Source organism: Podarcis filfolensis, assembly GCF_964270895.1.
Source record: "Podarcis filfolensis genome assembly, chromosome: 13".
NCBI lineage: Eukaryota > Metazoa > Chordata > Lepidosauria > Squamata > Lacertidae > Podarcis > Podarcis filfolensis.
The window spans coordinates 894,113-918,538 of record NC_139615.1 but is presented as its reverse complement, the minus strand read 5'-3'; the positions used below and the strand labels follow the sequence as shown (position 1 = coordinate 918,538).

Sequence of the window (24,426 nt, the reverse complement as noted above, 5' to 3'; positions counted from 1 at the left end):
CAGGTATGAAATTTACGGCATGTAATGCCTTAAGAGAAAATATTATGAAAATGATATACAGGTGGTACATGACCCCAGTCAAGCTTGCAAAAATATATCATTTGCCCGATAATAAATGTTGGAAATGTAAAGAAAATGAAGGTACATTTTTTCACCTTTGGTGGACGTGCCCTAGGATTAAGGCTTTCTGGGAAATGATTTATAATGAATTGAAAAAGGTATTTAAATATACCTTCGTGAAGAAACCAGAGGCCTTTCTCTTGGGCATGGTCGGCCAATTGGTGTCGAAAAAGGATAGAACTTTCTTTATGTATGCCACAACAGCAGCAAGAATACTCATCGCAAAGTATTGGAAGACGCAAGATCTACCCACTCTGGAAGAATGGCAAACGAAGTTGATTGACTTTATGGGATTGGCAGAAATGACTGGCAGAATCCGTGACCAGGGAGAAGAGTCGGCAGAAGAAGAATGAAAGAAATTCAAGGACTATTTACAAAAATATAGCAATATTGATGAATGTTGAATGATGCAGGATTGAAATTAATTGGTTTCTAGCTGTAATGGTAATAAGATTATGAAAAAATGGTCCCTTTTTTCTTGGTAAATAATCAAGAGCTTAAGATATAATAATATAAGAGGATGGTTAGAAAATAAGGGGTGTAATTGCAATGCTGGGAGACAAGGATTTGCTGGATAAACAATTTGAACTGGAATACAAGAAGGGGAGGTATGAGGAGGTCAGTGAAAGATGTTATTGAAAAATAAGTTTTGAACGTTATGTGTTTATTATTTTTTCTTTTTAATTTTTTCTTTTTATTGTTTGTAAAAAATGGAAAATCCTAATAAATATCTTATAAAAAAAAAAAGGAGGAGCTGCGCTTGGTCCCTTTGAAAGGAAGGCAGCTGCAACTGCGGATCCTCAGAGCACTCTTCACCTGCTCAGAGGCACTCTTTCTTCCCTAGAGCTACAGTGCCACCAAAGCTGCGATTCCTGCCTTGCAAGCGGTTGGGCTGGATGACCCCTGGGGGTCCCTTGTAACTATACCGCTTTATGGTTCCACTGTAAGTCCCACTGTTTTTGAAATGCGTCTGTTGTTTTGAAAACGGTTCTTCCCTGCTTTTTATTGCATTTTATGCTGCTCTGAGCCTGGCTTTGGCTGGGGAGGGCGGGATATAAATAAAATTATTATTATTATTATTATTATTATTATTATTATTATTATTATTATTATCTCCTGAGCCCAGCTTCCTTCGTGGTTTGGAGAAGGGAGGCAGGCAGATGGGGCAATCGATCCTTTGTCTCGTGGGCCAAGAGGGCGGGGCGGCCCTGGGATGAGGGCCAAGGGGAGGGAGCCGAGGGCCAGCAAGACAGGTGCCAGGCAGGGCTGGGAGTCAAAAGAATCTGAAGGTCCTCTGGGCACGGCCAGTTTGGGAGCCACTGGGCTTGACCTTTTTAAGGTCAGGAATGAAATGACACACCTTGTCTCCTTTTGGAGGAGGAGAGCTCAGCCAGGTCCCCATTGCCTCACCTGGGTGCCAGCAGCGTCCTTATTGCCAACTCACCTGGGGACTAAAGAGCAGGTGGCAGAGAGAGAGAGACTTGTGCATTGCAGCCACGGGCAGGTCAGCGTCTTCTCCTGGACAAGTGAGGCTCTTTCCTCCCCCTCCTCCTGCCCCACATGCTGCCCGCTTCCCGAGGGCATGGCTGAAGGGGAGCAGCTGGGCTTTGGGATGCAGGTCAGAGGCCACCTGTGCTGAACACACCTGCGTCTTCTGCCAAGGCAGGGACCCCTCCTGGTTGGAGTCCTGCTGCACATCCCCCCCCACAACTCCCCCCCCAATTTGGATTTTCTCCCCAGGATCTCTTCTTGCCACCCAGGGTCAGAAGATGGCTCTGCAGAAGCACCTGGAGGCTCTTAGCGTCTTCCAGTTGGTCCTCACCTTCTTCTTCTTTGGTAAGTTGGGAGCTGGAGTAGGAGGGAGGGAGGGGCAGGGGGTGCTCAGGGAAGAGGGGTGTAGCAGGAACCCCCCCCCCCATCATTCAGTTTGTACAAACTTCACACACACTCACACACTACATACGCTACGCTTCTGTTATAAATTCATAGAAAATCAACCATGCATCGGATTTGCACTGTTCCACTTTTATTTTACTCCATGAAGGAAGGACTACAAAATGGGGAAGGTTTGATACAGGCCAGCCTGAAATATACTCAGAGTCGCAAAGTGATTTCATGCTCTTTATTCAGCTCATAGTGGTGAGGAGGAATGAATGAAAGTCCCCTCAAGGTATCTGCTTTATATACATTATTTACACAATGGGCTGCACATGATTGGCTAATTCCGGAATTCTACTGTAAGCCAATCAGGTTGTGGATTCACTTCTATCTGGAGCATGATTGGGTGGTTCCTGCCAACCAATCATATTGCTGCATTGTTCTAGGACCAATCTGACTGCTGCATTCTGAATCCTATTGTTCTAGGACCAATCAGACTGCTGCAGTTTGGATCCTATTCAACTCAGTACATAACACCCCTCCCCTCTAAGTTCCAGTCCTGCCCGGGAGGTCGCATTCATAGTCCTCGAGGTACGCCGGTGGCCTACGTGTGCGTTGCGGCCTGGGGTGTTCCCTGGTCCGGGGTTCAGGTTCTGGCTCATGTTCCAAGGATGCTGGCTGTGATGGGCCTGTCTGGTCTGGTGCAACCGGCTCGCTCAGTCGTGGTTCTGGTTCCGGTGTCCTTTTGGCTTCGCGGGTCCTCTCTGTATTTACTGATTCTGCCTCTCCTGCTGGCCCCTCCTGCTCTATGGGCCTCACTGCCCCTCTGTTCCCTTGGGACTCCTCTGACCTTTCCTCCTCCTGGTTTTCTCCCGGGAATCGTCGCCGTATCTGGTCGCAGTGGCGGCGCCAGCATTGCCCCCCATCTGTTAGCACCTCGTACGACACGGGACCAGTGACCCTGGTGACTGTGGCGGGTACCCATGCAGGGCCTGCCCCAAAATTCTTTGCGTACACTGGGTCCTGGGCCTCGAAGGTCCGGGGGTTCCTGCCTTCCCCCACCACTACCTCATCCTGAGCTCTATCGGGGTGAAGGCGGTCCAATCTGATTGCAAGGCGCCGACCCATTAGTAGTTCAGCGGGGCTCCGGCCAGTCGTTGAGCTGGGGGTGCTGTGCTGTGCTAGAAGGAATGTGGCAAGGCGGTACTCCCAATCCCCTTGCGTCATGCGGCGAAGGGTGTCCTTGGTGGTCCGCACCATGCGTTCTGCTTGGCCATTGGTGGCAGGGTGGAATGGCGCCGAACGGATGTGGCGGATGGCGTTCTGCGCTGTGAAGGTTTGGAATTCTCCTGACGTAAATGCAGTCCCGTTGTCTGAGACGAGAGTGTCAGGGAGCCCGTGGGTTGCAAACAGCCTGCGTAGTACCCGGATGGCTGCGGACGTAGAAGTGGACGGTACCAGTGCGACTTCCAGCCATTTGGTGTAGGAGTCCACCACTATGAAGAATGTTTTCCCCTGAAAGGGGCCAGCGAAGTCCACATGCAGGCGTGACCATGGTGCTCGGGCGGACTCCCAGGACTGGACTGGGGCCCTTGGGGGATCTGGGCGGGATTCTTGGCAGGCCTGGCAGTGTTTGACCCAGGCCTCTATCTCTCCGTCGATCCCCGGCCACCACACATAACTCCTGGCAAGGGCCTTCATTCTTACTACCCCTGGGTGTGTCTCGTGTAGGGCTGTGAGGACCCTTTTGCGGAGGGGCTGGGGAACAACGACCCTGCTTCCCCATAACAGGCACCCCTTGTGGGCTGACAGTTCATGTTTGCGGGTTGTGTAGCTGGTGAATTCTGGCCCGGGGCTGCTGCTGGGCCATCCCCTCCACACCCAGTCTAGGACGCGGGAGATGACCCTATCTTTCTTGGAATGGTGTGCAACTTCTTGTGCCTGAATGGGGCGGTCGGGAAGCAGCTCCAGGCTCATAACCTCTTGTGCAGGTGCTGGGTCGGGGCCTGTTTCCGGTAGTGGTAGCCTGCTGAGGGCGTCCGCATGGCCCATCGCCTTCCCAGGGCGGTGAATCAGTGCATACTGGTAGCTGGCAAGGAAAATTGACCACCTGAGGACACGAGGAGACAGCACTTGGGGGGTCTGCTTTTCGGAGGCAAACAAGCCAAGCAAGGGCTTGTGGTCAGTCACCACGGTGAAGGGCCGCCCGTACAAGAAATCATGGAATTTTTTTACTCCCTTCACGATTGCCAGACCCTCCTTGTCGATTTGCGAGTAGTTCCGCTCGGTTGCGTTGAGTGTCTGGGAAAAGTATGCCACCGGTACCTCTCTTCCATCCGGGAGTTGGTGTCCCAGGACAGCGCCAATGCCATAGGGTGAGGCGTCGCATGCTAGCACCACCGGCAGCCTCTCGTCGAAGTGTGCCAAGACCGAGTTTGAGACAAGCAAGTCCTTGACTGCCTGGAATGCGGCCTCCTGGCGCTGGCCCCACACCCAAGGGGCCCGCTTGTCCAGGAGTCTGTGTAGGGGCTCCGCTACCGCCGCCTTGTGGGGAAGGAAGGAATGGTAAAAGTTCAATAGTCCCAAGAAGGCCTGAAGTTCAGTCTTGTTCTTGGGCGCTGGGGCATCACAAATGGCCCGTACCTTGTCCCCAGTCGGGTGGACCCCTTCTGCGTCCACCATAAATCCCAGAAAGTCCACCTGAGGCACTCCTAGTAGACATTTTTCCCGCTTCACCTTGAGACCCGCCGTCTGGAAACGGTGCAGAACGGTGCGGAGGCGGTCCTCAAACTCCTCTGGTGTGGGCCCGGCAATCAACACATCATCGAAGAAGGGGGTGACGCCAGGAATCCCTTTAAGGAGAGAGTCCATTAGATTCTGGAATATGCCTGGTGCCACGCTGACACCGAATTGCAGCCGCTTTACCCTGAACGCTCCTCTGTGCGTCACAATCGTCTGTGCCTCTGCTGTGGCCTCATCTACTGGCAGTTGTTGATATGCTTGGGCCAAGTCCAGCTTGCCAAAAATTTTCGACCCAGCCAGGGTGGCAAGGACATGGCTGACCACTGGCACTGGGTATGCATGGGCCGTGAGGGCCTTGTTTATGGTACATTTGTAGTCTGCGCAGATGCGGACCGAACCATTCGGCTTGACGGGTGTGACGATTGGGGTTTCCCAGGGGGCATTAGGCACCGGCTCCAGCACGCCTTGCTCCACGAGTCGGTCCAATTCCTCGTCTATACGGGGTTTCAGGGCGAACGGGACCCGGCGGGCCTTGAGCCTGACTGGTCGTACTGCGGGGTCAAGCTGTAGAGCAATGGGGGGGCCCGTATACTGTCCCAATTTCCCATCAAAAACCCCCGGAAATTCCTTGCATATGGCGTCCACGTCCACTTGTAAGCTCGTGTGGTTCACCCCGGTGACGGCTAGCCCCAGTGGTCCAAACCATGCCAATCCCAGTAAGCTAATGTAGGGGCCCTTGACCACAAGCAAGTCCAGTTGCCGCGTCCGCCCTCGGTATTGCACCCTGAAGGTCCCCACCCCCATTGTGGGGACCTTACGTTTCTGGAAGTCCCGGAGGGTGAATGGGGCCGGCCTGAGTTTGGGACCCCCAGTAGGACACAGTTTCCTTAAGGTCCTTGCCGAGATTATGGATAGAGTTGAACCCGTGTCAAGCTCCATGCGGCATGGGGCCCCCTCTATCTGTACCTCTACATAAATTTTCTCTACGTTGGGGTGGGGCAACTGGTATACCTGGAAGTCCGTGAGCTCCGTCGAGTTGCCTTGGTGTGTTGGGCCCCGGGACCTGGGGCTCTTGGATTGGTCATCTGATGCCTGGCGTCGGGTGGGCCGAGCTCGACACACCCGGGCGATGTGTCCCAATTTTCTGCACTGCCTGCACTCTGCGTTGCGGAAACGGCAGGTCCTCCTCTCGTGACTGTCTCCACAGCTTGCGCAGTTCCCTGCTTCTCGTCGAGGCAGCTGTGGTATGTGGGCTGCTTGAGTGCGCTGCTGTACTCGGTGCACCTCCTCCCTGTTGGATCCTGAGTCGTCGGTGAGGTCTTCGTGGTGGACCCTCGGTTGGGACGGCTGGCTCGGCCGTGCCTCTTGCGTCGACCTCTCGGCAGCTTCCGTTGCCAGGGCCTCCTCCAGAGCGACCTGGAACGTTAGGTCCTTCTTAGCGTAGAGGCGTCGTTGCAGCTTCTCATCCTTCAGGCCACCGACGAGGCGGTCACGAAGCATGTTCTCCAGCTCTGAGAAGTTGCAGAACCGGGCAGCTTGGCGGAGAGAGGTCACAAACCCAGTTATGGTTTCCCCAGGGGCTTGCCGCTTTGCATAGAAGGCATTTCGACGAGCCACCACAGAGGGCTGTGGCGAAAAGTGCCCCTTCAGCTGTTCCATTATTGTTTTGTATGGAACAGTAGCGACGTCTTCGGGTGCAAGGAGAGCCCGGGCGATTTCAAACGTCTCCTCTCCGCAGACGCTGAAGAATATCGCCCTCTTCTTGGCGTCTTCTTCATCGGTGACCCCTTTGGCTTCTAGGAGGAAGGTGAAACGGGAGGCATACGCTTCCCAGTCTCCAGATGCTGGGTTGAACGGCGAGAAGCTGCTGTCGGTTGCCATTCTGAGTTCCTTGTGTCCCGGAGCTGAAGCCTGGATACACGGTGCGAGGCAGCGGTGCGGCAGGTGGCGGTGCTGCGGTGCTGTGTGTGGCAGTCAGCTCAGCGGGATCCCACCTTCGTCGCCAGTGAAATATACTCAGAGTCGCAAAGTGATTTCATGCTCTTTATTCAGCTCATAGTGGTGAGGAGGAATGAATGAAAGTCCCCTCAAGGTATCTGCTTTATATACATTATTTACACAATGGGCTGCACATGATTGGCTAATTCCGGAATTCTACTGTAAGCCAATCAGGTTGTGGATTCACTTCTATCTGGAGCATGATTGGGTGGTTCCTGCCAACCAATCATATTGCTGCATTGTTCTAGGACCAATCTGACTGCTGCATTCTGAATCCTATTGTTCTAGGACCAATCAGACTGCTGCAGTTTGGATCCTATTCAACTCAGTACATAACACAGCCATAATCCCTTCAGCATACCAGTACATCCACAGGAGCCCTGCCCAGTTGCTATGCCAACCCTGATGGTCCTAGACAGAAGGCCATCAAGATCACAAAGAACTTGCATATGGGAGTGGATTCAGCATGGACTGGAACAAAGGACAAAGATCAGATCTTCCCTCTGGGGGCAGGAAACTGCCAACTCCCCTTTGTCTCCTGGAAGTGACTCCTGGGGAGGGGGGGGAGAAGGGAACCAGCCAGGTGACAGGACACTCAGGTTACCACCACAACTCCTCCCTCAACCCTCCTTTCTGTGATGTAGGTGTGATGTTTCTGGGGGTGGGCTTGACCTACAGGGTGGGAATTTCAAGAGTTTTTATAAGGTCTTGCACACCATCTTTCTGGGTCTTTCCTCTCACCTGCACCCTGTTGCGACAGTCTTTCTTCAATAAAGACCAAGCCTACAGGCTGCTGATTTGCTTCAATTTACTCTGGTTGGTGTCTTTACTTTTTGTCCAAGGGAGCCCTCGGATTTTTCCGGTAACAGTTGCAGCTTGGCCTCCTCCTCTTCCTGGGGCCATGGCCCTTGGGAGGTCCTCTGGCAGGCCAGGCCCCTGTAATAAACGTAAATCTGCCCTTTTCCCATTATGAGGGACACAAGTGCCCTTAGAGAGTCCTTTGCAGGTTCTCCATCAGTCGAAGAAAAGAACAGAGGCCAAGCAGAGAATATTGAGAAGCAAAGCAGCTAGTCTGATCTTTATTGAACTCTTGCAACAGGGTGCCCCCTTCACAGGCAGGAGGATGGAGGAGGACCCTGAACAAAGGTGTGCCCACCCTTATATAGACATTTTAAATTGCCCGCCCTGGAGTCCAAGACCACCTCCAGACACATCATACCTACATCACAGAAAAGGCAGTCTACAACAGAAATCTGAGTGCGTTGTTTACCTTATGTCTGGCAGGTTACCTGTTTAATGGTCACTAGACTGGATACCCTGGCCAGTCTTTCGTAATGATAAATACTTAGTTCCTGAGCCAGGTCACAGGCTCACCCTATTCATACACAGACATACCCTTAAGACAGGATTTGTGAAGGAAAAGACAATGGGGAGGTTTTTCCATTTTTCTTTAACCTTGCAGAGAAATCGTTTGGTCAGTTTGGGAGCCAAAATGGTTCCAGGGCTGTTTTCCTGTGCTGCTTCAGACATGTGATTTATATATTTATGTACGTGTTTGATTGGTACATTTATGAACATTTATTATATATATAAAACACCTTAATTTTTTTATTTCACATCCATCCCCCAAAAGCCAAACCCCCTCTTCTTTTCAAAGCAGCTTTGGGCCAGGTGAGTCTGGACTAGGGAGTCAGCACCGCAGGGGGTTGGGCTAGATGACCCTGGGGTGCCCCTTCCAACCTAAAATGTTCTTCTGGGTTTAGGGGGGCTTCAGATCACATCCTCGCGGGTCCCGTGAAATTGGGGTTGTGGTCCCAGGCAGGGCTCTGAATCCCAGCGCTGCTTGTGGGTAGAATTGGGCAATATATTGATATATCATCCACAACCAGTTTGATGTCCACATTGTGATACTGGTTTCATTATTTTTTTAAATTTATTTATTTGGTTTTTCAAATCAGAATTTTGCAATCACAAATGCAGCATACAACATAAAAACAAGATTCCACAGAATCTCCTCCCCTCCCCCCCCCCAGGTTCCTTCTTCTCCATTCTCCTGGTCTACCTGCTCTTCACCTCCTACTGGCCTATCAGCGTCCTGTATTCCGCCTGGTGGATCTTCGACTGGGATACGCCACAGAGAGGTGAGTTCGATTCTCCCCAACCAGGGCCGGATTGGGGTTTGATGAGGCCCTAAGCTACTGAAGGTGATGGGGCCCTTTATATGTCCAGCTGTCCTTTGTCCACAACAAATTGTCACTGTTTTTTGTGTTGAATATATGCTTTATGGTAATTGATGGACCTAATAGGTATCTAAAGCCATGCAACCAGTCCATGCAGATCGTAAGATAAAGGTAAAGGGACCCCTGACCATTAGGTCCAGTCGTGGCCGACTCTGGGGTTGCGGCGCTCATGTCGCTTTATTGGCTAAGGGAGCCGGCGTACAGCTTCCAGGTCATGTGGCCAGCAGGACTAAGCCACTTCTGGCGAACCAGAGCAGCGCACGGAAACGCCGTTTACCTTCCCGCCAGAGTGGTACCTATTTATCTACTTGCACGTTGACGTGCTTTTGAACTGCTAGGTTGGCAGGAGCAGGGACTGAGCAACGGGAGCTCACCGTGTCGCAGGGATTCCAACCACCGACCTTCTGATTGGCAAGTCCTAGGCTCTGTGGTTTAACCCCCAGCGCCACCCGCGTCCCAGATGCAGATCGTAGGTACCCTATATATAGAAATGAGCAAACCAGGGATAATTAAGGGAACAGGCTAGCAGGCGAGGCCATGACTTACATCACAGGAGCCTACACAACACAAAACACTGTTCCAGTAGGTAGGTTTTATTTTATTTGTTTTTTATCTTATATTTCGGATATGTGCATCCAGGTTTTTTTCCTTTAATTTTTTGGGGGCGCCCAAGGGACTGGGGCCCTAAACTATAGCCTGTTTAGCTTATAGGTAAATCCGGCACTGCCCCCAACCCTACCTGGAGGTCAGGTGAAAGGCGCCTCTCCTTGTCTGAGAAGGGTGCTGAGCCCCACACCCAGACCCACACAGCTGGAGCTGCTGCTTCACCCTGCCCCTCCTCCTCCAGCTCACCCCTTTCCCCTGGGGCAGCGTGCGACCATCCCAAACCTGTTTTCCTCACTGCTATTTACTGTTCTCTATTTTACAAGACAGCTTCCAATGGCAGAAGGCATTCCATCTCTCTCTCTCTCTCTCTCTCTCTGTATGGAGGGCAGAAAAATCAGCTGCATTTATTTATGTATTTATCATTTATTAAATTTTGCTATAAAAACACACACAAAATCCTGTAATTGACACGAATCAAAAGAACCCTCCCCAAAATATAACATAGAATCAGAGTTGGAAGGGACCCCAAGGAGCTCCTCATTATTGATTGATTGATTGATTGATTGATTATAATTTTATTTATACCCTGCCCATCTGGCTGGGCTGCCCCAGCCACTCTGGGTGGCTTCCAACACACACACACAATAATAATAAAACATCAAGTATTAATAGTAACAATCAGATCCTACATAAAAAGTCACAATAATTTTAAAATAATTTATACCAAGTAAAGCAATATGCAATAATACATTGGAATCCAATAATAAACAGTAAAATTAAGCATCAGTAAGTCATAACTAAATAAATGAATTTTTAAGCAGAGGTCGGGTGGTCACCTGCCAGGGATTCCCCAGCTGTGATTCCTGCATTGCAGGGGGTTGGGCTGGATGACCCCTGGGGGTCCCCTTCCAACCCCACAGTTCTCTGACTCCATCCCCTGCCTGAACCCTTGTCTTCGCAGGTGGGCGCCGCAACGACTGGGTGAGGCGCTGGAGAGTCTGGGAGCTCCACCGGGATTATTTCCCCATCAAGGTATGAGAAGGGGGCTGGCAGGGCTCCTGAAGGATGCCCAGGGCCTCTGGAACCCCCGGAGACCAGATCACAGAGGAGGAGGTGGTGGCTGTCAAAGGCTGCTGGCCATGGAATCTGCGCATGCCCACCAATGGAAAGCGGGGCACGCCTCTGAATGTGACATTCAGGTGTGAGAAGGGGGCTGGCAGGGCAACAGAGGGTCCGCCTTCCTCAGAAGGATGCCCAGGGTCTCTGGAACCCCCGGAGACCAGATCACAGAGAAGCAGGAGGGGGCGGCCGTCAAAGGCTGCTGGCCATGGAATCTGCTCACTGACATTCAGGTGGGGGTCCAAATGCCAAAGGCCTCGCCCCTCTTGCCTTGCAGCTGGTGAAGACGGCCGAGCTGCCCCCGACGCGGAACTACGTCCTGGGCTCCCACCCCCACGGGATCATCTGCGCGGGGGCCTTTTCCGCCTTCTGCACCGAGGCCACGGGCTTCCCCCGCGCCTTCCCTGGCCTCCGCCCCAGCCTGGCCGCCCTCGCAGGGCTCTTCCGCATACCCGTCTACCGGGACTACCTGATGAGCTTAGGTGAGGCCAACGGGGCGAGGAATGGAGAAGGGATGTGGTGCAGGGAGTCCACAGGGGGTGGGGGTGGGGAAGTGGGGTGGCCCCTCCCTGAGGACCATCTTCAAGAACCCTGCCTGGCCCATCCAATGGGAGGAACCACCCCACTCTCAGGAATGCCTCCCAGAGCCCCTGGGAATGGAATTCCCCAGCAAGAATGTCTGTTTTTCCTGCCATTCTTTGCTCCTGTGCAAATGAAAAGGGGCATTTGTTTGTGCAAATGATGATGGTGATGGTGATGAGGATAATAATAATTATTATTTATACCCCGCCCATCTGGCTGAGTTTTCCCAGCCACTCTTGGTGGCTTCCAACAGAATATTAACGACACGATAAAACACCAAACATTAAAAACTTCCCTAAACAGGGCACCCTTCAGATGTCTCCTAAAAGTCAGATACTGTAGATTCTGGCATATAAGACGACTTTTTAACACTGGAAAATTCTCTAAAATGTCAGAGGTCGTCTTATATGCTGGGTATGGGTTCGCTGGGCAGCGGCAGCGGGTGGCAGGCTCTACGCCGGGAGGAAGCTGCCCAGCGATGCTAAGCCGGCTTTGCTGGGGGGCTTCCTCCCGGTGTGGAGTGGAGCCCACCGCCCACTGTTGCTGCCCAGCAAAGCTGCCGCGTATAAGACTGGCCATATAAGTCAACCCCCCAAATTGGCAGCTGCCCAGTTGCCTAATACGCCATAATCTACAGTAATTGTTTTTCTCTTTGACATCTGATGGGAGGTTGTTCTACAGGGCGGGCACCACTACTGAGAAGGCCCTCTGCCTGGTTCCCTGTAACCTCACTTCTTACAGGGAGGGAACCGCCAGAAGGCCCTCGGAGCTGGACCTCAATGTCCGGGCAGAACGATGGGCGTGGAGACGCTCCTTCAGGTCTGCTGGGCCTTTGAGGCCGTTTAGGGCTTTCAAGGTCAGCACCAACACTTTGAATTGTGCTCAGAAAAATACTGGGAGCCAATGTAGGTCTTTCAGGACCAGTGTTATGTGGTCTCCCAGTCACCAGTCTGGCTGCCGCTTTCTACATTAGTTGTAGTTTCCAGGTCACTTTCAAAGGTAGCCCCACATAGAGCACATTGCAGTAGTCCTGGTGGGAGATAACCAAAGCATGCACCACTCTGGCCAGACAGTCCAGGGGCAGGGAGGGTCTCATCCTGCGTCCCATATGGAGCTGGTAGAAAGCCGCCCTGGACACAGAACTGACCTGTGCCTCCATGGACAGCTGTGAGTCCAGAATGACTCCCAGGCTGCGCACCTGGTCCTTCTGGGGCACATTCTGGACCAAGGAGTCCGCCACACCTGCCCGCCGCCTTTGCCCCCCAAAACAGTACTTCTGTCTTGTCAGGATTCGTCCTCAATCAGTTAGACACCGTCTCTCCTCCAACCACTTCCAGACGCGCTGATCCTTTGCCAGCGACCCCTTTGCCCTTCAATAGACTCACAGACTTTCAGAGTTGTAGGAGAATCGCGAGGGTCCTTTATTCCAACCCCCTGAAAAGCAGGGAACCCCTGGAGATGTTTCACACCCACAAGAATGTTTGCTTCCTCCCACTTCCAGGGATAGTCCCGGTCAACAAAAGGTCCCTGGACTTCCTCCTGAGTGCCCCCCCCGGGCACGCGGTGGTCATCGTGGTGGGGGGCGCGTCCGAGATGCTGGACAGCGCCCCCGGAGAGCAGCGCGTCTACCTTCAAGGGAGGAAGGGCTTCGTGCGCCTAGCGCTGCAACACGGGTAGGGGCACCAAGGGGGCAAGGGGGGGTCCGAGGTGTGTGTTGGGTGCAGGTCAGTAATATCTCGGGCCTCGTGAGCATGGCTGCGCTTCCTGGTGGATTTTGCCTCAATGAAGCAATTGCGAGAACAGAAGGTCCCTGTCCTTCCTTGCTCTATAATTTTTTATTACATTTTTCTTACGTTTTCACAATAACCTTCCTAACAAATGATTCCACTGTTCCATAAGTTGGCTTCCCACCTACAGTGTTTTTACTCAAACCTTTTCTACTGTGCTGTATCTTCATCTATTGCAAAAAAAAATTAGTACAATTATTTTGTCATTTTTCTTCTGCTGCTTTTATCTTGAATTCTGTCCGTGATTTCATTTGACTGTAATATTTTTTAAGTAATCCACAAACAGCCTCCACCCTTCTGTAAAAAATTCATCATTCTGATCTCTTAATTTTGCTGTGAGCTTTGCTATTTCTGCCTAGTCCATGTCTTTCAAAAGCCACTCCTCCTTTGTTGGGACCTTCTCTTTTCCCCAATTAAGTTTTCTCTTAATGTACCGTATTTTTCGCACCATAGGACGCACTTTTTCCCCTCCAAAAATGAAGGGGAAATGTGTGTGCGTCCTATGGTGCGAATGCAGGCTTACGCTGAAGCCTGGAGAGTGAGAGAGGTCGGTGCGCACCGACCCCTCACGCTCTCCAGGCTTCGCACACCTCTCTGCAAGCAGCGGGAGCCCAGCGCTGGGCTCCCGCTGCTTGCGGAGACTTGCCTGCATGCCGAAGCCTGCGCGCGCTGAGATCAGCGCGCCCAGGCTTCGCGGACCTCTCCTCAAACAGCGGGAGCGCTCCCGCTGCTTGCGGAGAGTTGCCAGCATGCCGAAGCCTGCGCGCGCTGAGATCAGCGCGCCCAGGCTTCGCGGACCTCTCCGCAAACAGCGGGAGCGCTCCCGCTGCTTGCGGAGAGTTGCCAGCATGCCGAAGCCTGCGCGCGCTGAGATCAGCGCGCCCAGGCTTCGCGGACCTCTCCGCAAACAGCGGGAGCGCTCCCGCTGCTTGCGGAGAGTTGCCAGCATGCCGAAGCCTGCGCGCGCTGAGATCAGCGCGCCCAGGCTTCGCGGACCTCTCCGCAAACAGCGGGAGCGCTCCCGCTGCTTGCGGAGAGTTGCCAGCATGCCGAAGCCTGCGCGCGCTGAGATCAGCGCGCCCAGGCTTCGCGGACCTCTCCGCAAACAGCGGGAGCGCTCCCGCTGCTTGCGGAGAGTTGCCAGCATGCCGAAGCCTGCGCGCGCTGAGATCAGCGCGCCCAGGCTTCGCGGACCTCTCCGCAAACAGCGGGAGCGCTCCCGCTGCTTGCGGAGAGTTGCCAGCATGCCGAAGCCTGCGCGCGCTGAGATCAGCGCGCCCAGGCTTCGCGGACCTCTCCGCAAACAGCGGGAGCGCTCCCGCTGCTTGCGGAGAGTTGCCAGCATGCCGAAGCCTGCGCGCGCTGAGATCAGCGCGCCCAGGCTTCGCGGACCTCTCCGCAAACAGCGGGAGCGCTCCCGCTGCTTGCGGAGAGTTGCCAGCATGCCGAAGCCTGCGCGCTGAGATCAGCGCGCCCAGGCTTCGCGGACCTCTCCGCAAACAGCGGGAGCGCTCCCACGGCTTGCAGAGAGCTGCCTGTTTGGGGGCTGGGGTCGGGGAAGCTCTAGCTTCCCCCGCCCCAGCCCCGCGCCTGGGGGGGAAATAATTTTTCCCCTTTATTTCCCCCCCAAAAAACTGGGTGCGCCCTATGGTCCGGTGCGCCCTATGGTGCGAAAAATACGGTATAACAGGCCGTGAATTCCATATGCTAAGGTCCCTGACTTCCCACAGCCTAGCCTTCCTCAAAGGTTCTTGGTTGGATTAAATGCTCTCCCTTACCCGACATTCCATCTGTGAGTTATGAGCCATAACCTGTTCTGCTGAACGTCTGTTTCGACTGTGAACAGCTGAGTGCTTCTGATGTGCCACTCTGCTCCTCCCGGCTTCAGCAGACTATAACCGATAGCGTGTGTGTAGGAGACAGTTGTAGGAACGATTCAGAGTGAAATTTGCCATTTCCCAAGCTTCCGCCCAGAAGCTGTGTGGTAAGCCTGAGTCAAAAAGCATCGCTTCCACCGCTTCCTGGAACGTTCTGTTCCGCCTTTCTGCCACCCCATTTTCCTGTGGTGAGTGCAGAACCGTCAACCTGTGATGTATCCTTGAACGCCTTGGCACTACGTCAGATGCCCCCTCTCACCCTGAGGTACTGGGACCAGCACGTGTGTCCTTGTCCTCAGAAGACTCCCCCTCTGACTGACTGCATCTTCTGAACTTAGCTGGACTGGTAGGAGAAGTTGGCGCACTCCAAGGCTCTTGCTTAACAGCCTCTGTAGATGGCCATTCCTGCTCCTGGTCAGGGACCTGATCCTCAGCAGGTTCAGTTACTAACTCTCCCTCTTCTGCAGAGTCAAGCAAACTGAGAGAATGTCAGGATTCCCATGGATGCCTGTCCACCCACTTTGCTCACAAAACTCAGCACTCCTGCTGACGAGAACCTGTGACCGATTGCCCTCTGGATAAGCAAATCTCCACTCCTTTGTCCCTCGCTCATTCCCCCAAAAGATCATTTTCTGGGACCTGGGGCCACCCTTCCTGCATTAGCTTTCGGCACAAGAACCAAAGCCTCACACCCAAACACACGAAAGAAATGTACCTTTGGTGTCTTACCATGCAAGAGAAAATAGGGTGCGCCCTCTACAACAGAGTTGCAGGAACGATTCAGAGTGAAATTCTCCGTTTTCCAAGCTTCCGCCCAGAAGCACTGTAGTAAGCCTGAGTCAAAAAGCATTGGTTCCACCGCTTCCTGGAACGTTCTGTTCCGCCTTTCTGCCACCCCGTTTACCTGTGGTTAGTGCAGAATCGTCAACCTGTGATGTATCCTTTTCTGGCTAAAGTAATTCTGCAACGTAGTGAACTCCCCACCGCTATCTGATTGGAAACTGCAAACCCTCAGTGAGAATTGGAGCTCCACTGCAGTGACCCACTCCCTCAGCATGGTGGCAGCTTCACCCTTGTCCTTCAGAGGTATCACCCAGCTGTTTCTGGAGTAATCATCCGTCAAGGTTAAAACATATTCAGCCCCACCCAGACTTGCAACGGGCATAGAGCCACAAATATCTACATGAACCAACTCAAAAGGTTTCTTGGTTACCCTGTGAGACCTAGGATAACTGCATGTTTTTACCTTTGCCTTCTTGCATGCTCTGCAATCCAGGAACTTGGCACATGACTTCATTTTGCATCCCTCAGTGCACCCTGGTATTTTTCTCACATATCCCCAATTGCAGTGGGACATCCTCCTGTGCCACAAATGATGACACATATTGTGAGTGGGAACATTTGCACACTCTGCCTGTGCTGACCCAGTGTTACCCTTACCTGCTTGAGATGTTTCCAGAATAGCCTGTTCTGACATTCAACACTGAACAACTGGTTCCCACCCCTGGAAATAGAGCATACATTATTCTCAAAGCAAACCTTAAACCCATCTCTAACTAGAGAAGACACAGACCATAGACAGCATTTCATCCCTGGGACCACAAATACTTCCAGTTCAGCCTGCAAAAAAGGAACAAAAACAGAGCCAACAGAGCATGGCTGTGCTTCCCAGTGGATTTTGCCCCAATGAGCAATTGCGAGGACTGAAGATCCCTGCCCTTCCTTGCTGTGTAATTTTTTATTACATTTTCCCTCCGTTTTCAGCTTTACTAAGCCTGTCTGGACACTCTGACATACTTTTTGGAAACGTATGTCTAAATGTTTAGTTCTGGACTTGAACTGTCCAGATTCTGCCAACTTCAAACAGGGTTGATTGTCTTCCCAAATGGTGATGGGCAAGCAACACTCCCCACAGATCTCTTGGACCAAACACTTGTAGAACTCCAGTTCCCTACAAAGCTCTTACAACGCACTGAATTCAGCTTCTGTAGAGGAAAGCGCAATGAGACTTTGCTTTCGGGACTTCCACCCAACTAGAGATTCTCCAAACTTCACTACCAACCCAGACACTGATTTCCTGTCCCCAAGATTTGCCCAATCACTGTCAGTCCAGCATGTGAGCTGTGTGTCACCCTCAGCTGACAGTTTGAGGCAGAAATCGTTGGTATCCTGCAGATACCACAGCACTCTCTTGATGCCATTCCAGGCAGTCACACTGGCTTTGTAGCTTCCCTGCTGAGCAGATTTGTAGCAAATGCTATGTCTGGTCTGCTCCATTGGGAAACTCCCTAGAGCTGACTGAAAGATCTCAGTGTTTTCGAACTCAGAACATTCCCCGAGCTGACTGTCTTTCACATAGCTCGTTTCCATGGGTGTTCTGACCCCTGCACACTCAGCCATCTTGAACTTCTCAAGCAACTGCTCAATCTTGCGTTTCTGACTGAGAAAGAAACTTTCGTGCTCGGTTCTATCTACCTGGACGCCTAGGTACACCTTTACCGGTCCTAGGTTCTTGAGTTTAAAATGCTTTTCAGGTTCTTTGGCAAAACCTTGCACCTGTTTACCAGTCTTAGCCACATGAATGGTGTCATCAACAAACACCAACACTAGCTCCTCTGTCTCTCCTGACCCCTTCAGGTTGTTGTTGTTGTTTAGTCGTTTAGTCGTGTCCGACTCTTTGTGACCCCCTGGACCAGAGCACGCCAGGCACTCCTGTCTTCCACTGCCTCCCACATTTTGGTCAGAGTCATGTTTGTAGCTTCGAGAAGACTGTCCCACCATCTTGTCCTCTGTCATCCCCTTCTCCTTGTGCCCTCCATCTTTCCCAACATCAGGGTCTTTTCCAGGGAGTCTTCTCTTCTCCTGAGGTGGCCAAAGTCTTGGAGCCTCAGCTTCACGATCTGTCCTTCCAGTGAGCACTCAGGGCTGATTTCCTCCAGAATGGAGAGGTTTGATCTTCTTACAGTCCATGGGACTCTCAAGAGTCTCCTCCAGCACCAGAATTCAAAAGCATCCATTCTTCGGCCATCAGCCTTCTTTATGGTCCAGCTCTCACTTCCATACATCACTACTGGGAAAATAATAGCTTTAACTATAGGGACCTTTGTTGGCAAGGTGATGTCTCTGCTTTTTAAGATGCTGTCTAGGTTATTGCTTTTCTCCCAATACCTCTTCAGGTACAGGCAGCTATCTGCAAGACTCTTCCGGAAACTCATACTTTCCAAAGTTTCATTCAGACACAAATTCCAGTTTCTGGCCGATTGCTTGAGGCCATAGATGGATTTGTGTAACTTCCACAGTACATCTGGCTTATTGCCCTCGAACCCTGGAGGAGGTAGCATGTACAGATCCTCCTTCAGATCCGAGTTCAAATAAGAAACATCCACATCAAAATGATGTACCTGACAACCCCTCTGGGCAGCAACTGCTAGTAGCAAGCACAGAGTTTCACTCCTAGAAGTTGGAGCATACACTTCAGTGTAATGCAGCCTTTTTCTCTGTGTGAAACCTCTAGCTACTAGCTTAGCTTTGTACTGTGGTGCTCCTGTCGCTATGGGTTTAATTCTGTAAACCCAATGACAGCTCACGGCCTGTTTGCCTGCCGGGAGTGTTGTGGTGAAGAACACACATAGAGACTTCATTGAGTTCAACTCGTTCTCCATTGCCTCATGCCATTTCCTGGCTTCTGCCTGAGGCAACTGTTGCACTTCCTCAAAACTTTCTGGTTCGCATTGAGCCAAACCAACCCACACACTAGTGACTGAGAACCTTTTGGACGGCTTCCCTTTCGTAGTGCGTGCAGAACGCCTTGGCACTACGTCAGATGCCCCCTCTCACCCTGAGGTACTGGGACCAGCACGTGTGTCCTTGTCCTCAGTAGACTCCCCCTCTGACTTACTGCGTCTTCTGAACTTAGCTGGACTGGTAGGAACTGGAGATGGCCATTCCTGCTCCTGCTCCTGGTCAGGGACCAGATCCTCAGCAGGTTCAGTTACTAACTCTCCCTCTTCAGCAGAGTCAAGCAAACTCTGAGAGAATGTCAGGATTCCCATGGATGCCTGTCCACCCACTTTGCTCACAAAACTCAGCACTCCTGCTGACGAGAACCTGTGACTGGTTGCCCTCTGGATAAGCGAATCTCCACCCCTTTGTCCCTGGCTCATTCCCACAAAAGATCATTTTCTGGGACCTGGGGCCACCCTTCCTGCATTAGCTTTCGGCACAAGAACCAAAGCCTCACACCCAAACACACGAAAGAAATGTACCTTTGGTGTCTTACCATGCAAGAGAAAATAGGGTGCGCCCCCTACAACAGAGTTGCAGGAACGATTCAGAGTGAAATTCTCCGTTTTCCAAGCTTCCGCCCAGAAGCACTGTAGTAAGCCTGAGTCAAAAAGCATAGTTTCCACCGCTTCCTGGAACGTTCTGTTCCGCCTTTCTGCCACCCCGTTTACCTGTGGTGAGTGCAGAACCGTCAACCTGTGACGTGTCCCTTTCTGGTGAAAGTAATTCTGCAACACAGTGAACTCCCCACTGTGGTCTGATTGGAAACTGGAAACCCTCGGTGAGAATTGGAATTCCACTGCAGTGACCCACTCCCTCAGCATGGTGGCAGCTTCACCCTTGTCCTTCAGAGGTATCACCCAGCTGTTTCTGGAGTAATCATCTGTCAAGGTTAAAACCTATTTAGCCGCACCCAGACTTGCAAAAAGGCATAAGGCCAAAATGTCTGCATGAACCAACTCAAAAGGTTTCTTGGTTACGCTGTCAGACCTAGATAACTGCTCGTTTTTACCTTTGCCTTCTTGCATGCTCTGCAATCCAGGAACTTGGCACATGACTTCATTTTGCATCCCTCAGTGCACCCTGGTATTTTTCTCACATATCCCCAATTGCAGTGGGACATCCTCCTGTTCTACAAATGATGACACATATTGTGAGTGGGAACATTTGCACACTCTGCCTGTGTTGACCCAGTGTTACCCTTACCTGCTTGAGATGTTTCCAGAATAGCCTGACATTCAATACTGAATGTTGTTCAGTGTTCCAGTCCCGCCCCTGGAAATAGAGCATGCATTATTCTCAAAGCAAACCTTAAACCCATCTCTAACTAAAGAATACACAGACCATAGACAGCATTTCATCCCTGGGACCACAAATGCTTCCAGTTCAGGCTGAAAAAAAGGAACAAAAACAGAGCCAACAGTTGTCAGCTGTCTCTTGGATCCATCGGCAAGCGTGACTGTTTTTCCTTTGGAAACAGCTCTGCAGTTTCGCATTTGGCCACCAGATGGCAGCAGATGATGACTGGCTCCGCTGTCAATTACCCAGCGCTGTACGTTGCTCTGGTCGCTGTCCTTCACTGTTGCTATGGAAACTGCCAAATGACGTGACGTTGCATCTCTCTCAGTTCCCCTGGGACCTTTCCTTGCGTTCCCACGCCAGGCCGTTCCCCTAATCTGGTTGCCCGGGGCAATGGCCTTGGAGGCATTCTGTGCAGCTTCCTTGGGTGGGTTTCCAAGCCACAACGATAACATCTCGTAGCAAAAGCCTTCACGGTGTCCTCTTTCACTGCCCCCCCACTCTTGGAAGCAGGACTGCCTGGGCCAGCGCGTGCCCCTCTCTCTGCCGATGTTCCTCCTCATCGCATAGGCGACCCGAGACAAACTGCAACGTTAGGTCGGCAGGGGGCATGGCTTCTAGAGTTAGGCACAAATTGTCATAACTCTAAGCTCAGAAGAATGTGAACATTCAAATCTTCTGGAAAATTCACGTTTAACTGTCTCAGTCAGTATAACACAGCCACCATTTTTGTCACATGTTCTCTGATGCTGTCCCCCGGATGTAGCCTCAGCTCAAACAAACTTTTGGTGACATGGATCTTGGCTCCTGCTGTGGTTCTGTGATGGACCCTCTCAAGAGCCTGCCAAATCACCTGGGCGGCTGACTCCATAACCTGTGAGTTATGAGCCATAACTTTTTCTGTTGAATGTCTGTTTAGACTGCGAACAGCTGAAGTGCTTTGGCGTCCAGCACTCTTCCGATGCGCCGCTCTGCTCCTCCTGGCTTCAGCAGAGTATAACAGATAGCAAGTGTGTGTGTAGGAATCAGAGGCATGCAGAGAAACCCTCATACGCAGCTCCTTCTAATCTAAGAAGCGATTTATTGTACAGTACCAAAATAAATCAACGACCCCGGAGAGCGCAGCGACATTCTGTCTCTCCCTCTCTCAAAACAGAAAGTAAATTCTTCCTCCTTGCAGGGCTGACCTGGTGCCCGTTTACACCTTTGGGGAGAATGACATTTACCGACTGATCCGGTTCCCCGAGGGCAGCTTCGTTCGCCGCTTCCAGCTCGGTTTCAAGCAGCTGACCGGCTTGGCCCCTTGCCTCTTCAGTGGGAGGGGCCTCTTCTCCAGCATCTCTTGGGGGATCCAGCCCATGGCTGCCCCCCTCACGGTGGTGGGTAAGGACCCACAAGGCTCCCCGTTCCTTCCTTAGCCTTCGCCTTGCACCCCAAAATCCCCCAACTCACCAACCTGCTTGCAAAGAGCCATAAACTCTTCAGCATCGTAGAAAACAGCATGTTCTGGTGCATCTCCCTTTTGCCCTCTCTTCGAACTGAATCGGAGACCTGTGGAGTTGAATGGGACCCCCAAGGGTCATCTACCCCAACCCCTCTGCAATGCAGAAATCAAACGAGCCGCCTCGTTTTATGGGGCTTGCTATGGAGGGAGCTGCGATTGCGTGTGTGCGTGCACACACACACACACCGACTTCCTTCTCCCCTTCCTTGGAGGTTTCTAAGCAGAGGTTGGTTGGCCATTAATCAAGGGGTTGGGCTAAATGACCCTTGGGGTCCCATCCATTCCTGCACTTAAGCCACCCCTGAAACCCAAGGCCAGAGTGCAAAGCTGCTGGGGTGGGGAGGCCCTGGCTGCCATGGGTGGGGGCGAGGGGCAGAGCAGAACCCCAACCGCCCATGCTTCTTCTCCTTCCTGCAGTGGGGAAGCCTATCCCGGTTCCGCTCCGCCCGTGCCCCACCGAGGACGAGGTGAACAGCTTCCACGCTCTCTACGTCGAGGCCCTGAAGGAGCTCTTTGATGCCCATAAAGAATCCTGCGGCCTCCCGGCCTCCCAGCAGCTCCTTGTCACCTAGAGGGACCCAGACTTGACCCGAAGCAGCATCAGGGGACACAGGGTTGTGATGGGGGGAGACACGCGGGAGTCTTTGTTCCCCCCCATCCCCATCTGTACACACCGTTTCCAATAAAAGGCGCCGTGCCTGATGTCTGATTTTGGGTCCTTGGTGCCCGAACCCCCTTTTTGTGCTCGCCTGCGGTGCCCAAGGCTGGTTGTCTCATTCACACATGCATTATGAAGGCAAGGTCTGCAGGGCCCGGCAGCCAGAGAAGCAGGCCGTGGCACTGTTAGAATACCTGATCCATGACTGCCGTCATGCGATTGTTGTCTTTTACATGACGGTGTATGTTTTGACTCCACAGAGTGGGAAGTGACGGAGACAGGATGTTTGTGTTCCGTGAAGTGGGACTATTGTCCTTTGTTCTTTTTCTCCTTGCTGTCTGATGCTAGAAAGAGGGAGCCATGTTGCAGTGCTCCGTGTGTGTTTATATGTAAATAAAGTAGATTAGCCAAAATGCTGAGTTCTGTTACGCATGATTTGCACACTCTGCAGATCCCTAAGTGTGCCGGTGTCGGTTGGCATCGGTCCGGGCTGAAGAAAGCTTTTGAAGCTCCCGAACGATCGATCAGGAGGGAGAGAACATGCCAGTCGGGCATGTTTCTCTGCCAGGGTCTTACTCGGGTGTAGGCCGAGCTCCTGACAGGCCCTGGATCCATGGCGCTGGCTTGAGGGTGCCTGCCCACATGCCCTCCGGGTGAGCAGCTAGGAGCTTGCCTGTCTGCAAGAGAAAAGATCATTTGGACATGCAGGCCTAGCTCTTACTCGGAAAATGGGGGCTGTTACGGAAATTACCGGGGGGGCACATCTTTAAATATTACAAATATTATGCCTGAATGTATCCTTCCAACTTGACAGCTCAGGGAAGTTACCTAGCTTTAAAATAATATAAAATCATCTCCTTCGCCAGTTCCCCCCATTCCAAAGCTATTTTCCCCTTGAAAAAGGACTCCAGAAAGTTCTCAGATTTGACAATTGCTGGGCTCATTGTTAGCCAAAGGAAGCCAAATCTCATCACCTGACTCGCCTCAGGCTCCAGACATGCAAAGGAACTTCTATTGTACTTTTGGGTGGTGGGTACTTAAGACATATTTGTCTATGCTAATCTTATACCTGAGTCTTGCCCCGCCATGTCTGCTTATGCTAATCTTGTATCAAGGACTTGCCTGGACATGTTTGCCAAGGTTAACCCCTCCCCTTTTGTGACATGTCAGTGATGTAGCAATGATGCTGTACGAACTGTATTCTGGGATACAGTGGGAAAGTTTTAAAAGTCTTTGTCACCCCATCCTCGGGGTTCAAAATTTGCTCTTTGAACCTATTGTGCAATAAACTTTGGTCTACAGCTATTTGCTCCGGTTGGCTGGACTCCTTCCTTTATTCCGCAGGGACCCGCGGGCTTTGCCCGACCAGCTGGGGGACTGAGCAGCCTCGCACCCAGATTTTTCCTTAACAGGGGCCCTGCTCTTTGGCCAGGAAAAAGAGGGAGGGTAAGCTGGGCTTACTGCCAACCTAGCAGTTCGAAAGCACGTCAAAGTGCAAGTAGATAAATAGGTACCGCTCCGGAGGGAAGGTAAACGGTGTTTCCGTGCGCTCCTCCGGTTCTCCAGAAGCGGCTTAGTCCTGCTGGCCACATGACCCGGAAGCTGTACGCCGGCTTCCTTGTCCAATAAAGCGAGATGAGCGCCGCAACCCCAGAGTCGGCCACGACTGGACCTAATGGTCAGGGGTCCCTTTACCTTTAAGCTGGACCTGGGGATCTGTTTTCCCAAGGGGCTTGAGGACCCTTCTCTGACTGCAGGAGCAACGCAGGACATGCCTGGGTCGGGTGGAGGCAGGGCAGGGGGTGCCAGGAGTCTCAGGCCAAAGGGGGGTGGGAGAGAGTGCCTGCAGTTCAGCATCCCCCTTTGCCCACCCATCGTGTGCACTCTGTGCATGCCCCGAGGCAACTCCCAGTTTGCACCCTGGTTTTGAGTGGAAATCTGGGTACTGTTATCCCCCGAGGTCCTCGTGCAGGTCAGAGAAATAAATGCCAGCAAAAAGCGGCTGTTCAGCCCGATCGTCCTTTCATGGTTGCCAAGGTGACTTGAAATCTGGGTATCCCTAGTTGCAGTGCTCCCCGCGAGGTCCTTCCACCAGTCAGGATAAATCAAGTGACCAGGTACAGGAAAGCAAGAAGCAGCTATTAAGCCCCTTCCTTATTCTTGCGATAAAATTTCAACCTCTAAGCCAGGAAAGAATAAGCCCCAAACAAAGGCATGTAACTCCTTTTAGAAG

The 24,426-nt window shown here is 52.1% G+C and overlaps 1 protein-coding gene and 2 long non-coding RNA genes across 4 annotated transcripts in view; 2 read left to right on the top strand and 1 right to left on the bottom strand.

Moving 5' to 3' along the window:
* Positions 1–24,426, bottom strand: part of LOC310747020 — a 34,578-nt gene extending 10,152 nt beyond the window's left edge. The window contains exon 1 of the long non-coding RNA XR_014540842.1: positions 24,372–24,426. This is a non-coding gene — a long non-coding RNA (uncharacterized lncRNA). The remainder of the gene's footprint in view (positions 1–24,371) is intronic.
* On the top strand, positions 873–23,498 carry LOC310746870 (2-acylglycerol O-acyltransferase 3-like). Of its 2 annotated transcripts, none has more exons than XM_083581074.1 (8): positions 873–1,063; positions 1,861–1,956; positions 8,772–8,879; positions 10,546–10,616; positions 10,981–11,185; positions 12,787–12,958; positions 21,212–21,414; positions 21,953–23,498. In XM_083581074.1, the coding sequence occupies exons 2-8, from the start codon at positions 1,890–1,892 to the stop codon at positions 22,105–22,107; spliced, it is 981 nt and encodes a 326-aa protein (XP_083437200.1). In that variant the 5' UTR covers positions 873–1,063; positions 1,861–1,889; the 3' UTR covers positions 22,108–23,498. The 2 variants fall into 2 exon arrangements, with proteins under 2 accessions (XP_083437200.1, XP_083437199.1); XM_083581073.1 differs by lacking the exon at positions 873–1,063 and adding an exon at positions 1,425–1,646.
* Positions 15,179–15,920, top strand: LOC310747023. The gene is made up of 2 exons (XR_014540845.1): positions 15,179–15,304; positions 15,336–15,920. It is a non-coding gene; the product is annotated as an uncharacterized lncRNA (long non-coding RNA).

Excerpts from the sequence above, each read along its gene's own strand:
- LOC310746870 (XM_083581073.1), top strand. The coding sequence starts at position 1,472 with ATGACACACCTTGTCTCCTTTTGGAGGAGGAGAGCTCAGCCAGGTCCC. Across the intron at positions 8,880-10,545 it reads CTGGGATACGCCACAGAGAG|GTGGGCGCCGCAACGACTGG; the intron begins GTGAGTTCGATT and ends TTGTCTTCGCAG. Across the intron at positions 21,415-21,952 it reads TGCCCCCCTCACGGTGGTGG|TGGGGAAGCCTATCCCGGTT; the intron begins GTAAGGACCCAC and ends TCCTTCCTGCAG.